Source organism: Labeo rohita, chromosome 22, assembly GCF_022985175.1.
Source record: "Labeo rohita strain BAU-BD-2019 chromosome 22, IGBB_LRoh.1.0, whole genome shotgun sequence".
Lineage (NCBI taxonomy): Eukaryota > Metazoa > Chordata > Actinopteri > Cypriniformes > Cyprinidae > Labeo > Labeo rohita.
In genome coordinates, this window is record NC_066890.1 from 34158668 (window position 1) to 34172605 (window position 13938).

Below are 13938 nucleotides of genomic sequence, written 5' to 3' on the forward strand. Positions count from 1 at the left end.
TTGACAAAACATGTTTCTTGTGATCTTAACTTAATTTTCTCATTATCTTGACATAACTAAAGCTGTTTTTTTATTATTTTTATTAATATTATTTTAGATCTCTAAGATTTGGTGAAATTTGTGTTCTCATGATTTCAGCTTTTTTTTGATGTCAACATCAACATTTTCTTGTGATTTCAATGTAATGCTATCATTACATAAACATAACAAAAGCTGTTTTCCTAATATTTACTTTATTTTCCTTTGATCTTGACCAAACAAAAGTTTCTTGTGGTCTTAACTTAATTTTCTCATTATCTTGACATAACAAAAGCTGTTTGTTTGTTTGTTTTAAATCTCTAACCTTTGGTGAAATTTGTGTTCACAAGATTTCAGCTTTCGTTTGATGTCAACATCAACATTTTCTTGTTATTTCAACTTAATTATCTAGACATAACAAAAGCTGTTTTCCTGATATTTACTTTAGATTTTCCTTTGATCTTGACACAACAAAAGTACAGGGGTTGGACAGTGAAACTGAAACACCTGGGTTTAGACCACAATTAGTATGGTGTTTGGACTCCTTTTGCAGCCAATACAGCATTATTTCATCTTGGGAATGACAAATACAAGTCCTGCACAGTAGCCAGAAGGATTTTGAGCCATTCCTTTCGCAGAACAGTGGCCAGGTCACTATGTGATGTTGGTGTATGAAAACATTTCCTGACTCACTCCTCCAAAACACCCCAAAGTGGCTCAATAATATTCAGATCTGGTGACTGTGCAGGCCATGGGAGATGTTTAACTTTACTTTCATGTTCATCAAATCACTCTTGTCACCAGTCTTGCTGTGTGTATTGGTGCATTATCATCCTAATACACGGCACCACCTTCAGGGTACAATGTTTGAGCTATTGGGTGCACAAAGTCAACCTTCACACTCTGCTCTTATTGGTGGAATGTGCGATCAGTAAAGACTGGCCACCAGGCTGCATAAATATAGCCATGAAACCTCCAACACTATATTGGCCAGTGTTTCAGTTTCATTGTCCAACCCCTGTATGTTTTTATGATGTACACATAACAAATAATGTTTTTCACACAAGAAAAACAAACAACTTTTATGTTCTCAAAACAAATTTAAGTCAAGGTCTTGAGAAACCTTTTCTTTTTACATTTTTGAAAAAATCTATTGAACTAACATTATGACAAAAGGCAGAAACAAATGCTAATACAGATATGTTTTGTAGTTTACAGTTAGCTTCAGTAATAAATACAAATATTGTCATCATAACTTGTTTACTTTCTTTGTATGTATGTAATTGCTTAGCAATTAAAGTTTTACAGTAGCTGCACAGGAATTTGACAGTCATCAGCTAACAGCTGCGACTGTTAGAATTCATCAAATAAATTCAACATTTATTCATCTAGTGAGTCTGCTAGTGTTCACCCGAGTGCTGAAAATACAGGCATATTACAGTATGATGGGAGCAGCTGAGGGTTAAGTGCTTTGCCCAGGGGCAAAACGGCAGTGGTCACAGGAAGGGCAGTTTCATATGCCAAGTTGATGTCCTTTGGTAGCTTGACTAGGATTTAGACCACCCTCCAAGTGCAGAGCCTTAACGGCCATATCAATCTGGTTAAATATAGATTTAGTTGTTGAGCACAGACCATAGAACCAACCTGTTCATTTGCACCGGTTTATCTGGAGTTTATCTGAATGCTCTTCCAATGCTGGCAGTCGATTCTGAAGTGTTGATGAAGGGGCAAAATAAACCAGCTCTGTTTCACAGCTACACCTCAGATGTCTCACATTCCCCTCCTTTCAGTTTCTCTAGTTAGAGGTGCAGGTGTTTGTGAAATTATGCAATATTGCTTTCTGCTGTAACTGTGAAAACCTACTATGTCATGAGTTTTTCATTTCAATTTCCATACCAATTTTTTGTTTAGGGGTTGTTGGTCTGAAAAAGGACAAAGATCTCTCTTATAGAGACTTTTTGGACTTGTAAGCAATATGCTAAAACCATTCAGAACATGCTAACATCAAGTTATTTACAAAGTTTCTTTACAAAGTCAACTTCCCTTTTGGTTCCAACATTTATCCTGAAATACTCTATCCTCACATACAGCAGTTTTAACTGAACCACCAACAAACCACCCTTGTGTGTTTGTTTGGAAAGGCTACTTCAAAGAGCCCGATTTTAAAGGGTTGCCATGTCCACTTATTATAAGCAGCATTTATTAAATGTGTTTTGGCTTGCTGTTTGAGCTTGGCTCATAAAGAGATCCAGTTTATAGAATTAATAAATTAGACAGTGCATTAGACAGTTGACAGATCTTTTCTAGAAAGATCTGGCAACACAGAGTCAAAATGTACCCTGCGATTTCTTGCACAGCACATACAGAAACAAATTTGGATACCCATTTAAAAAATATGCTGTTAAAAACTAGTTGTTCAGTTCCATTCCATACACACAATGCGTAGAATTTCTGTAAATATATAGTTGTCACTACTTGAATTTTTGAATGTGGTTGCCATTCCCATTAGCAAAATCGCATAGCAACATGCTAAAAGCTTTTCAGGACATCCTAGCATTGCCCACATACACACTGTAAAGTTTCAGGAGTGAAAAGCACATTTATATACGGGAGTGAATCCCCTAAATTATAAGTATACCGAATTGAACTCGCTCTCGAAACTGCGCTACTTGACACGCATAGCAACGTTCTGGCGTCTTGTGAGATTAGTATCCAACATTTTTAACCAAAGTAATAATACAGTGACCAGAGCTTTATGTTCAGCGACATTAGCTAAACTGCAACAAAGCTATTGTGTTTTGTTTAAGTTTGGAAGGCTACTTCGCATAGCACGCCATTAAAGGGTTGCCATGTCCACTTATTTTAATCCATGCTTAAGCGTCTTTGAGCTTGTTGTTTGAGCTTGGATCATAAAACGATCCAGTCACTATATTTTGGTTTGTGGCTTATTTTCAAGATAATGTATTTGGATTTGAGTTTATTATGGGCCTGTGTTTTTCTAGAAAGATCTGGCAACACCGAGTCAAAACTTACCCTGTTATTATTATTATTTTTTTTTTGCATTGCACATACAGAAAAGACAATGTTGAGATACATCATTCCCAAACTAGTCGTTCAGATCAGTTCTGTACACACTGCATAGAATTCCTGCAAATGCGGTTGACACTATCTACATTTTTGGAAGGTTACTTCACAGAGCACAATTTTGAAGGGTTGCCATGTCCACTTAACATAAGTGCCACGTAAATGGGCATGTTGTTTGACCATGGCTCATAAAGCAATCTAATTTATGGAAGTAATCATCTAGACAGGTGCAGGTTGCAGTATTTTTGTATGAATTATTTTAGGTTTATTTTGAGCTTCATTTTTTCTAGAAAGATCTGACAACACTGAGTTAAAACATATCCTGTGGTTTCTTGAATCGCACATACAGAAGAGACACAACTCTGCTATACGTTTAAATACATCATTACTAAATTAGTCGTTCAGTTCTGTTGTGTACACTCTGTAGAATTTCTGCAAATGCCGTTGACACTATCTACATTTTTGGAAGGCTACTTAACAGAGCACGGGCTTGAAGGGTTGCCATGTCAACTTAATATTAGTGGCACGTAAATGGTCTTGTTATTTGAGCATTGCTCATAAAGTGATTGAATTTATGGAATTAATCAATTAGACAGATGTAGTTTGCAATAATTTGGTATGGACTATTTTGAGTTTATTTTGTTGATATTTTTTCTAGCAAGATTTGGCAACACTGAGTTCAAACGTATCCTGTGATTTCGCACATACAGAAGAGACACAAGATACATTTTAATTTATCATTACCAAAGTAGTCATTCAGTTCAGTTCTGTACACACTACATAGAATTTCTGCAAATGACACTACCTGAAATTTTCAAGAGTCAGTTTGGTTGTAGAATGCAGTTGTTGCTTTTGTAAATTACTGAACTGTGTGTGTACAGAATAGGATTAAGCACTAAAAGGTGAACTGACAATTGAGTGTGTACATGGCTATTGTTTCTGTCCATTTATTTTAGAAAGTCAACTTCCCTTCTGGTTCCATCCTCCGTCCTTTCTGTTCTAACAAACCATGTTTTTACTCAACTGTCATCTATTTATAAACACTGCCTGGTAGGTGCAGACCCCCTGGTCACCTGCTCTGATCGCACAAACAGAAAAATACACAAGCGCACGCTCGTTCCGCTGCAGTGATGGCCTAGCTGTCTGAGCCCTGGGGACGGTGGCCGCTCTAATGATGGAGACTGAGGGGAAGACCTGCTGTGAGTGAATAATAGACCTGTCCAGACATATGCCGTCTTCTCTGGACTGGTGATTCCTGCTGGGTGGGGTGGGGCGGGGCGGGGGAGGGCGCTTTTTGATTGGTCTTTTGAGACAGCTGAGGAAGATGGTAAAGTCAGGTGAAGCTGATGTTAAAGGTTTTCAATTAAGCTTGTGATCTGAAATCAAAATTTGATGTCCAACAACAAATATTGGTTTCATGAATGATTGCACACCTCTTCTATGTTACTCTTCATTTGACTGATGTTCAGGTTCATGTACCTTCTAATTACTCCACCTATTTTGTTTAGTTTGATTTTATTTTATAGAAATCATTACAGGCCCCTATTGGCCATTTTTTAAAAAGACAAGCTCGTCAGTGTTTTATTTTTCATTTTATGTGTGTTTGTTTGTTGTGTGTATGTTTTTTGTCTGTTTTTTGTGTCTTTGTTTTTCTTTGGTACAATGTTTTACTGTTTGGTGTTGCTTTGTTTTGCCTTGCTTTGCTTTGCTTTGTTTCATATTGTTTTGTTTTGCTGTTTGTTTCACTTTGTTTTGATTTATTTCATTATGCTTTTTGTTTTGTTTTGCTTTGTTTCATGTTTTGTTTAGCTTTTTTGTTGCTTTGTTTTGCTATTTGTTTTTCGGTTTGCTTTGCTTCGATGTTGCTTTGTTTTGCTTTTTGTTTCGTTTCGCTTGGTTTCATGTTTTGTTTCGTGTTTTTTGTCATGTTTTTGTTTCTCTTTGTTTCATTTTGCTTTGTTTTGCTTTGCTTTGTTTCATTTTCCTTTGTTTTGCTTTGTTTCATGTTTCTTTTTTTTTTTTTCATATTGCTTTTTGATTTAACTTTTTGTTTTGTTTCATATTGCTTTGTTTTGCTATTTATTTATTTTTTGTTTTGTTTTGCTTTGTTGTTGCTTTTTGTTTTGTTTTACTTTGTTTTTTATATTTTGTTTTGCTTTTTGTTTTTTGTTTCATGTTGTTGTCTTTTGCTTTTTTGTTTTGCTTTGCTTCATATTGCTTTGTTTTGCTTTATTTCATGTTACTTTGTTTTGCTTTTGTTTTGCTTTGCTTTTTCATATTGCATTGTTTTGCTTTATTTCATGTTTTTTTTTTTTTTGCTTTTCTTTGTTTTGCTTTGTTTTGATTTGTTTTGCTTTTTGTTTTGTTTTGCTTTATTTCATGCTGCTTTGTTTACTTTTTTGTTTTGCTTTGTTTCATGTTGTTTTGCTTTTTTGTTTTTCTTTGCTTTGTTTCATATTGCTTTGTTTTGCTTCGTTTCATGTTGCTTTGTGTAGCTTTTTTGTTTTTCTTTGCTTTGTTTCATATTGCTTAGTTTTGCTTTTAGCTTTTTGTTTTGTTTCATATTGCTTTGTTTTGCTATTTATTTTGTTTTTCTGTTTGTTTTGCTATTTATTTTTTTGTTTTGCTTTGCATCATTTCATGTTGTTTTGTTTTGTGTTTTGTTTTGCTTTGCTTTGTTTTATGTTGCTTTGTTTTGCTTTTTGTTTCGCTTTGTTTCAAGTTTTATTTTGCTTTTTGATGTTGCTTTGTTTCATGTTGTTTTGTTTTACTTTGTTTAATGTTGCTTTGTTTCATATTGCTTTGTTTTGCTTTGTTTCATGTTACTTTGTTTTGCTTTTTCTTTTATTTTAGTTTTTGTTCCTTTTCGATTCTTTTCAGAAAAAAAAAGGGTTTCTATTGGCAATTTAAGAAAGGACATATCTTCTAATGTTTTGTTTCACATTATGTGTTTTGTGTTTTTTGCTGTTTTGTTTTGTTTTATTGTGTATTGTTCTGTTTTGCTTGGCCTTACCCTTTTCCTTTTTCCTTTTTTTTTTTTTTTTCCTTTTAGAAAGCATTGCAGGTCTCTATTGACCATAAAAAAAGAACAAGCTCTTCAATATTTACCAGCCCAACTTTGTATTTCAGTAAAAAAATATGAATAGCATTTGTGAACCATTCCATTGGATCTTTTGAATGTGTCAAGCTTAGAGGTGGTCCGAAAACCTTGTGGCATTTAAGTCTGTATAGATTTTCAAGGTCCCAGGCTTCAATTTTTAATGTGGTACGGGACTCCCGAGAGTGATTGATTGTTCACAGCAGCTAAAGTTCAAGCTCTTTGGGTTGGGGTAGAGAAATAGATCTACAGGCATTTACCTTAACGCCCCTGTCAGACTCAGCACCCTTCCTGGACCGCTGCCGTTAGCACTACATCACCCAGCGAGTGTCAGAGGAAGTAGGGCTCCTCACTGAGAGAAAATCACCTTGAGGGAGAGCTCTGGAGTTCACTGGAGATAAATCCTGTCGTGCGGGAGCCTGACTCGCAGCGAGAGTCCACCCGTAATGGCCTCCTTCCCGCTCGGGGGAGATTAGTGTGAATCCGGGTGGCGGAGAGTGTCCTACAGTAGCTGCACGCATTCAACACCACTCGCAGTGCAAACAATGATTTTGACCTATTTTTGAAGTTACATTTGAAGTTTTGGGTTCTTTGATTTCTCCAAAGAGTAATTCTCATCCAATAATCAACTCTCCCACCTGCTGTTTGGGATCGGAGAGGTCTAGTTTCCTTCTCTTGGATCAATGCTTGTATCTTTTCACTCTTTTAATGCTGTAGCATTTAAAGTCAGCTGCATTTGTAAATATATAGAATTTTGTGTTATTTTTCCTTGATATATTTCTGTGAAATTTTTTGTTTTTCATACCTAATGGGCAAAAATTGATATTTAAAATTGTATCGGGTTATCAAAAGGTGAACACAATATAAAAAAAGTCAGTTGTCTTTTATTGGCAGTTTTCTTTGCTTCCTTTTCGTACAGTAGATCAAAATTTACGATTGCAGTAAACGCTTTTCTTTAACACTGCCAAAGGCGTTATTTAGACTTTTTCTTGACTCTAAATCATGTCAGCTAAATATGAGGTTTTATGTCATTTATTTGTGTTGGTTTGACATGCTATAAATAAATAAAAAACTATTAGTTAAGCCAGCTTCCTCCTCGGTCATATATTACACCATACTTTTGGCATAAATCAAATGCATATGAAGTCCATTATTCATTTTTAGTTCATGTTGTCAAGGGTTAGTCATAAAGGGTAGTTCACCCCCCAAATAAATGATTTGTCATTATTTTAGCACTCTCTTGTTGTTAAAATCTGATGGGGTTTTTTTCGTATGTGGAACACAAAACATGTTACTTCTGCTTTTGTTGCTCCCAGTTCTTGTTATGCGAAAGAATAAAATGACAGATTTTAGTGGCTCAGATTCCCCATCTGCATAAATAAATAAAAAATCCTTCATAGCCGAGATTATGAAATATTTCAAGAACTGTTAGTTGCTTCCCATCGCTAGGCCCACATATAAATAGTTAAACATCTTTCAGCTCAAGTGGATACACATTCCCTGTAATAGATAAAAAGCCATTATATTTCACTTTCAGTTAAACTCATATTGTAAAACGCTTTGCATTACCCTTAAACGCTGTGATACATTTTTAAAGAAGTACTTAATTTAAAACTGTCAGACTCGAGCCATTCTGAACACATGCCTCGGGTGGGTCGATGAATTTCTCAGAGCATTGCTTATTATTAATGTGGGCTCCGTAGCAAATGCACGCTAAAAATCTCTCTCCAGCTCGCGATTAGACATTTAGAGTGGCTAAACCGTCTGCAATCTTTCCATTACTCACTCGTTCCAGTATTGTCACGCGCTTAAAACGGTCACAAATGACGAAAAAGAGCAAGGTGACCTGTTAGCCACACCCTCAGATGAATAAAAACATCAAATATGGGCTACGGCTATTGTAATTGAAACAGACTGCCACCCAAGCTTTTATAAATCACTGCTATTTTTCGACCTATTCTGGGATCAATATATAAAGCTGGGGTCATCTTCATTTGGCGAGCCACCCCGGAGAATGTGTTCATCAGAACGTCCCTCATTATGAGGCTGTACAGGTGATAAATATCACACAATGGGCCTTAAATTTGTACTCCTCCATTGTGTATTGACAGCGATTTGGAGCGGGAGCTCGGCGGGAAGAATTGCATCCCCAGAAACAGGCCTTAAGTGCCACTTAAAAAGCGCTGAATCATGGTCTCGTAATGAGGCTGCATCTGTTCAACTTTTAAAAAATGACTTCATACTGGCGAAATGGCATTGTGCTTTTATAGAGGGTTTTGTCGAATGTAAACACATGTTCTGTGGGAGGGCGAACTCTGTGTGATATTAAGACTGTGAATCAAAGTTTAAATGTGTGTTTGTGTCTTTTCAGAGTTGGTGCGTAACTGCAAGGAGCGGAGGTGTCAGTTTGACTGTGTGATCATGAGAAACGGGACGTCTTGTTTCTGCGGGGAAGGTTTTGAACTGGACGAGGATGGGAGACGGTGTCGAGGTGAGGGTCGTTACCATTCGAACTCTGTTTGAAGAATTCGAGTCTTTAGAAAGGTCTCTGAATTTAATTGTCGCACTTTGGAAACAGTTTTGACTTATTACAGATAATAAAGCAAAAAAAAGTCAGATAAAATGGTTTCCAGATTGAAAACTTCCTAAGAGCTCTGACTAGAAAAAGCAAATATTGGTGTAAGATCATATCCTCATACTCAGTGCCTGATAAAAAGATTTTAGCTAATCAGAAGAGCTTTTCTTATCCAGTTGGAGCTATGCTAAGCTAGCAAGCTGTTAGCTACCTGAAAAAAATGTTTATTTTTAGATTACATTTAGATTACAATTACGCTAAACTGTTAGCTATGGCTGGTAAAATAAATCGATGCATCGTGAATCAAGAAATGTTTCCGCATCGATTTTAAAATTTTCCGGATCCATCGCGATTCTCTCTCGAATCGATTCTAAGCTAAGGTTTGAACAGCAGATGGCGCTGCTGCAAAAAATTCGGAACTAAGGTGCGATTACATAACTCAGCCGAACGCACAAGCGCTCTAGATTAAAAACTAGATTAGAGCGCCACCTGCTGTCAAAAACGAAGTTTAATATCGATTCCAGAGAGAATTGCAATGCATTCGGACAATCTCAGAATCAATTCATGATAAAATAAATCTGGTAAAATAAATCGATGCATCGCAAATCAAGAAATGATTCTACATCGATTCTGAGATTTTCTGAATCCATCACATTTCTCTCTCAAATTGATTCTGAGCTTAGTTTTTAACAGCAGATGGCACTGCTTTCTTTAGAAACAGCCGTACTCTGCTTACTTCCAATTTCTTACACACTTGAACCTAAAGTAATCATTCATAAAGTTCGAAAAGGTTAAAGCGAATTACAGTCGGCTGTGTTTACATTAATCTTGTGTCAAAAGAATTTTGAGCCAGGGTGCGATTACATAACTCGGCTGAACGCACAAGCATGCTAAACTAAAAACTAGATTAGAGCGCCATCTGCTGTTAGAAAGTAAGTTTAAAATCAATTCCAGAGAGAATTGCGATGCATTCGGAAAATCTCAGAATCAATCTACAAATCGTGAGGCAACGATTAATTTAGATTACAAAAGAAAAAAATGTAATCTGATTTCGTATCGGTTCTAGTACATTAGGCAGTTAGTTATGGCTGGTAAAATAAATTGATGCATCGTGAATCAAGAAATGATTCTGCATCGATTCAAAAATTTTCCGAAACCATTGTGATTTTCTCTCGAATTGATTCTGAGCTTAGATTTTAACAGCAGATGGCACTGCGTGCTTTAGAAACAGTGGTACTCCGCTTGTTTCCATTTCCTTACACACACTTAAACTCAAAATAATCATTCATAAAGTTCGAAAAAGTTGAAGCGAATTGCAGTGGGCTGTGTTTACATTAATCTTAACCAAGGCATGATTACATAACTAAATTAAAAACTAGATTAGAGCACCATCTGCTGTTAAAAACATCTAAAATCGATTTCAGAGAGAATCGCGATGCATTCGGACAATCTCAGAATCGATCCACAAATTGTGATGCAACAGTTTATTTAGATTACATTTAGATTACAAAAGAAAAAAAATGTAATCTGATTTCGTATTAGGCATTGAATAGAGTACCCATACAATTTCTTAGCTAATATCTGATGGAAAAAAAGTTATGTGTTTGCAATATAAGCTAGTAAGTTGTTAGCTACCTGAAAATGTTTAAATAGCTTTGGTAATTTTGAAAGATATTCACGTTTTTTCCTATGTTTTGCAGTTCTATTCAGGCACAGAAAAGAATACTCAGCTAATATCATTTTGTGGTCTCTAGAAAAACTAGCTGTCTGATGCATGAACTCGAACCTCTGAGAAATTGTTGTTGATTTCATGATAAATTATGGTTATGTTAACCAAAACAGCAATTTACTCACCGTTCTCTCTTCAAGCATGCATTTGCATATTCATGTTTTTTGATAGATTGCTGCAGAATGGTGACATTAAGAGTTGGGTTTGCATATTTAGGTCATATTTGAACACATTTAGCGTTTAATAAATAGCCCCACTGTTGCCCGCAGATCATGATGAATGCAGGGATTATGGGACATGCAGTCAGATCTGTATGAACACGCAGGGATCGTACAGATGCGGTTGCACAGATGGCTTCAGCCTGCAGGCCAACAGACGATCCTGCAAAGCCAAAACAGGTAAGTCCATTTATCATCCGCGTTAGTTCCAGTTCCAGTCCAAAAAGGCGCATTAAGCAACATGTAATTTACTTTGATTTTCAAAAGCAGTCTAAAAATAAAAAAGTCTAAAAATAATTTAACCTACGCATAAATCAAATATTTGTTCAAGTTACTGTACTAAGTGCTTCAGAGCTGGACGACTGCTCTAAATCTGTGTGAAAGTAATATATATATATATTTTTTTAGCACATTACTGGTTTCTAAGGTGTTCTGGGTAGTTGTAAGCTGGTTGCTAAGTGATTTTGAATGTTTTTTAGCACATTTCTATATAGTTTCAGAAAAAGTTCTGAGGGTTTTAAAGCACATTGCTCGAGTATGTTTTTGTTATGGCTTCTGGGTAGTTGCTAGCCTGATGCTAAGGGATTCTGAGTGGCTTATATTGCATTGCTAATGGGTTTCTAGGGTGTTTTGAGAAGTTGGTTGCTGGTTGTTAAGGAGTTCTGAGGGGAGTTTTAGCACATTGCTACAGTATTGGTTGCAGGGGGTTATGGGTTCCTAGCCTGTTGATAAAGGGGTTCTGGTTGTTTTTTTAGTGCTTTGCTGCGGTATGTAGTTGCAGGGAGTCCTGGGTAATGGCTAACGTGTTGCTAAAGGGTTCTGAAAGATTTTTAACATTGTTATATGATCTGCATGCATTCTGGGTAGTTGCTAGTCAGTTTCTAAAGGTTCTGATGGGTTTTTAACACATTTCTATATGACGTCTCTCAGTTGTAGTTTTGCGCATTGCTACAGTATGTGGTCACAGAGCTTCTGTGTAGCTGTTAGCCTGTTGCGAAGTGATCCTGAGTGTTTTGTAGCACATTATCGGTTTATAGGGTGTTGTGGGTAGTTGTTAGCTCGTTGCTAAAATTTTTGGAGGGTTTTTTAGCACATTGCTCCAATATGTTTTAGCTGGGGGTTCTGGGTAGTCGCAAGCCTGATGCTAAGGGATTCTGAACATTTTTAATGCATTGCAATGGGCTTTCTTCCCTAATAGCACCGGTACATCTCGGAGACATCTATTTGACGTCTGCATTGACATCTGCAAGACATATTTTTTAGATTGTTTGCTTATCTGCAATACGTCTATAGGACGTTTCTTATCAGATGTCAAATAGACGTCTATTAGATGTCTTTAAGATGTTTATGATTTAGAGTGTATGTAAAACTGACATCTTATAGACGTCTGTCAGATGTTTGTACACAGCAGATGCTTTCCAGATCAAGTGATCTTTAACTGACATCTTGCAGACGTACGTGTACTATCTGGGTTGGGTGTTTTAGGAAGTTGCCCAGATAGCACACGTACGTCTGCAAGATGTCAGTTTAAAGATCACTTGATCTGGATGTCTAAGATGTTTTACATACATTCTAAATCATAAACCTCTTAAAGATATCTAATAGACATCTTTTTGACATCTGATAGGAAACGTAATATAGATGTGTTGCAGATGAGCATACAATCTAAAAAATACATCTTGCAGATGTAAATACAGATGTCAAATAGACATCTCCAAGATTTATGTGTGCTATCCGAGTGTTGGCTGGTCGTTAAGAAGTTCTGAGGGTAGTTTTTAGCACATTGTACCCTTGATAGCATACATACATCACAGAGACGTTTATTTGATGTCTGCATTTACATCTGGAAGACTATTTTTTTAGAGTGTTTGCTCATCTGCAATACGTCTGTAGAACGTTTCCTAGCAGATGTCAAATAGACGTCTATTAGATGTCTTTAAGATGTTTATGATTTAGAATGTATTTAAAACTGTAAATCTTACAGACGTCTGTCAGATGTATGTACACAGCAGATGCTTTCCAGATCAAAGGATCTTTAACTGACATCTTGTAGACGTACGTGTGCTATCTGGGATTGTTATATGGTTTCTAAGATGTTTTTGGTTGTTGTTAAGTGGTTGCTAAAGGGGTTCCAAGAGTATTTTAGTGCATGACTATAGTTTGCTAGGGTTTCTGGGAAGTTGGTAGCTGGTTGTTAAAGAGTTCTAGTGGGAGGTTTAGCATATTGCTATAGTATGTGGTTGCTGAAGATTCTACTTCAGTTGTTAGGCTGTAGCTAAGGGTTCTGAAAGTTTTAACACATTCTATATGGTGTCTAGGGCATTTGGAATAGTTGCTAGCCAGTTGCTAAGAATTTCTACTTAGCAAATCTGTAAATGCTACAGTATGTTGGAGGTTCTGGGTAGTTGTTAACCTGTTGCTAAGGTGTTTTGAGGGGAGTTTTAATACACTGTTATGTGTTTCTAAGATGTCGTCTTAGGACCAGCACATGACCAGCTTAAACCCGCTCATAATCACCAGCTCATGACCAGCTTAAACCAGCTCATGACCAACTATGGACCAGCTCAAACCAGCTTCCATGCTTCAAAACATACCTAACCAGCAAATACTGACTGAAATACAAAGATGGTCCTTAGTTGGTCATGAGCTGATTGGTTATGAGCTGGTCCTGAGCAGGAGCTAGTTCCTTAGGACCAGCTTAGGACCAGCACATGACCACATTAAACCAGGTCTTAACCACCAGCTCAGGACCATCTAAAACCAGCTCATGACCAACTAAGAACCAGCTCAAACCAGCTGCCATGCTTCAAAACGGTTAGGTACGTTTTAAGCTGGTCCTTAGTTGGTCTGAGCTGGTTTAAGCTGTTCTTGAGCTGGTCCTGAGCAGGAGCTAGTTGCTTAGGACAAGTTTAGGACCAGCACATGACCAGCTTAAACCAGCTCATGACCAACTAAGGGCCAGCTCAAACCAGCTGCCATGCTTCAAAACATACCTAACCAGCATATACTGTTTTTTTCCACATGGTTAACACATTGTTATGTGCTTTCTAAGATGTTTTCTGTAGTTGTTAACTGGTTGCTAAGGGGTTCAAAGTGTTTTTTAGTGCATGACTATAGTATGTAGTTGCTGGGGGTTCTGGGTAATTGCTAGTTTGTTGCTGAGGTGTTATAAGGGTTTTTAGTGTATTGTGTGCAGGGTTTCTATGTGATTGCTGAG

The 13938-nt window shown here is 36.8% G+C and overlaps 1 protein-coding gene across 1 annotated transcript in view; it reads left to right on the plus strand.

Moving 5' to 3' along the window:
• lrp1ba (low density lipoprotein receptor-related protein 1Ba) overlaps positions 1-13938 on the plus strand; it is a 387570-nt gene that overhangs the window by 82623 nt on the left and 291009 nt on the right. The window contains exons 4-5 of the mRNA XM_051094447.1: positions 8571-8690; positions 10773-10901. Coding sequence (XP_050950404.1) covers positions 8571-8690; positions 10773-10901 — 249 coding nt within the window. The remainder of the gene's footprint in view (positions 1-8570; positions 8691-10772; positions 10902-13938) is intronic.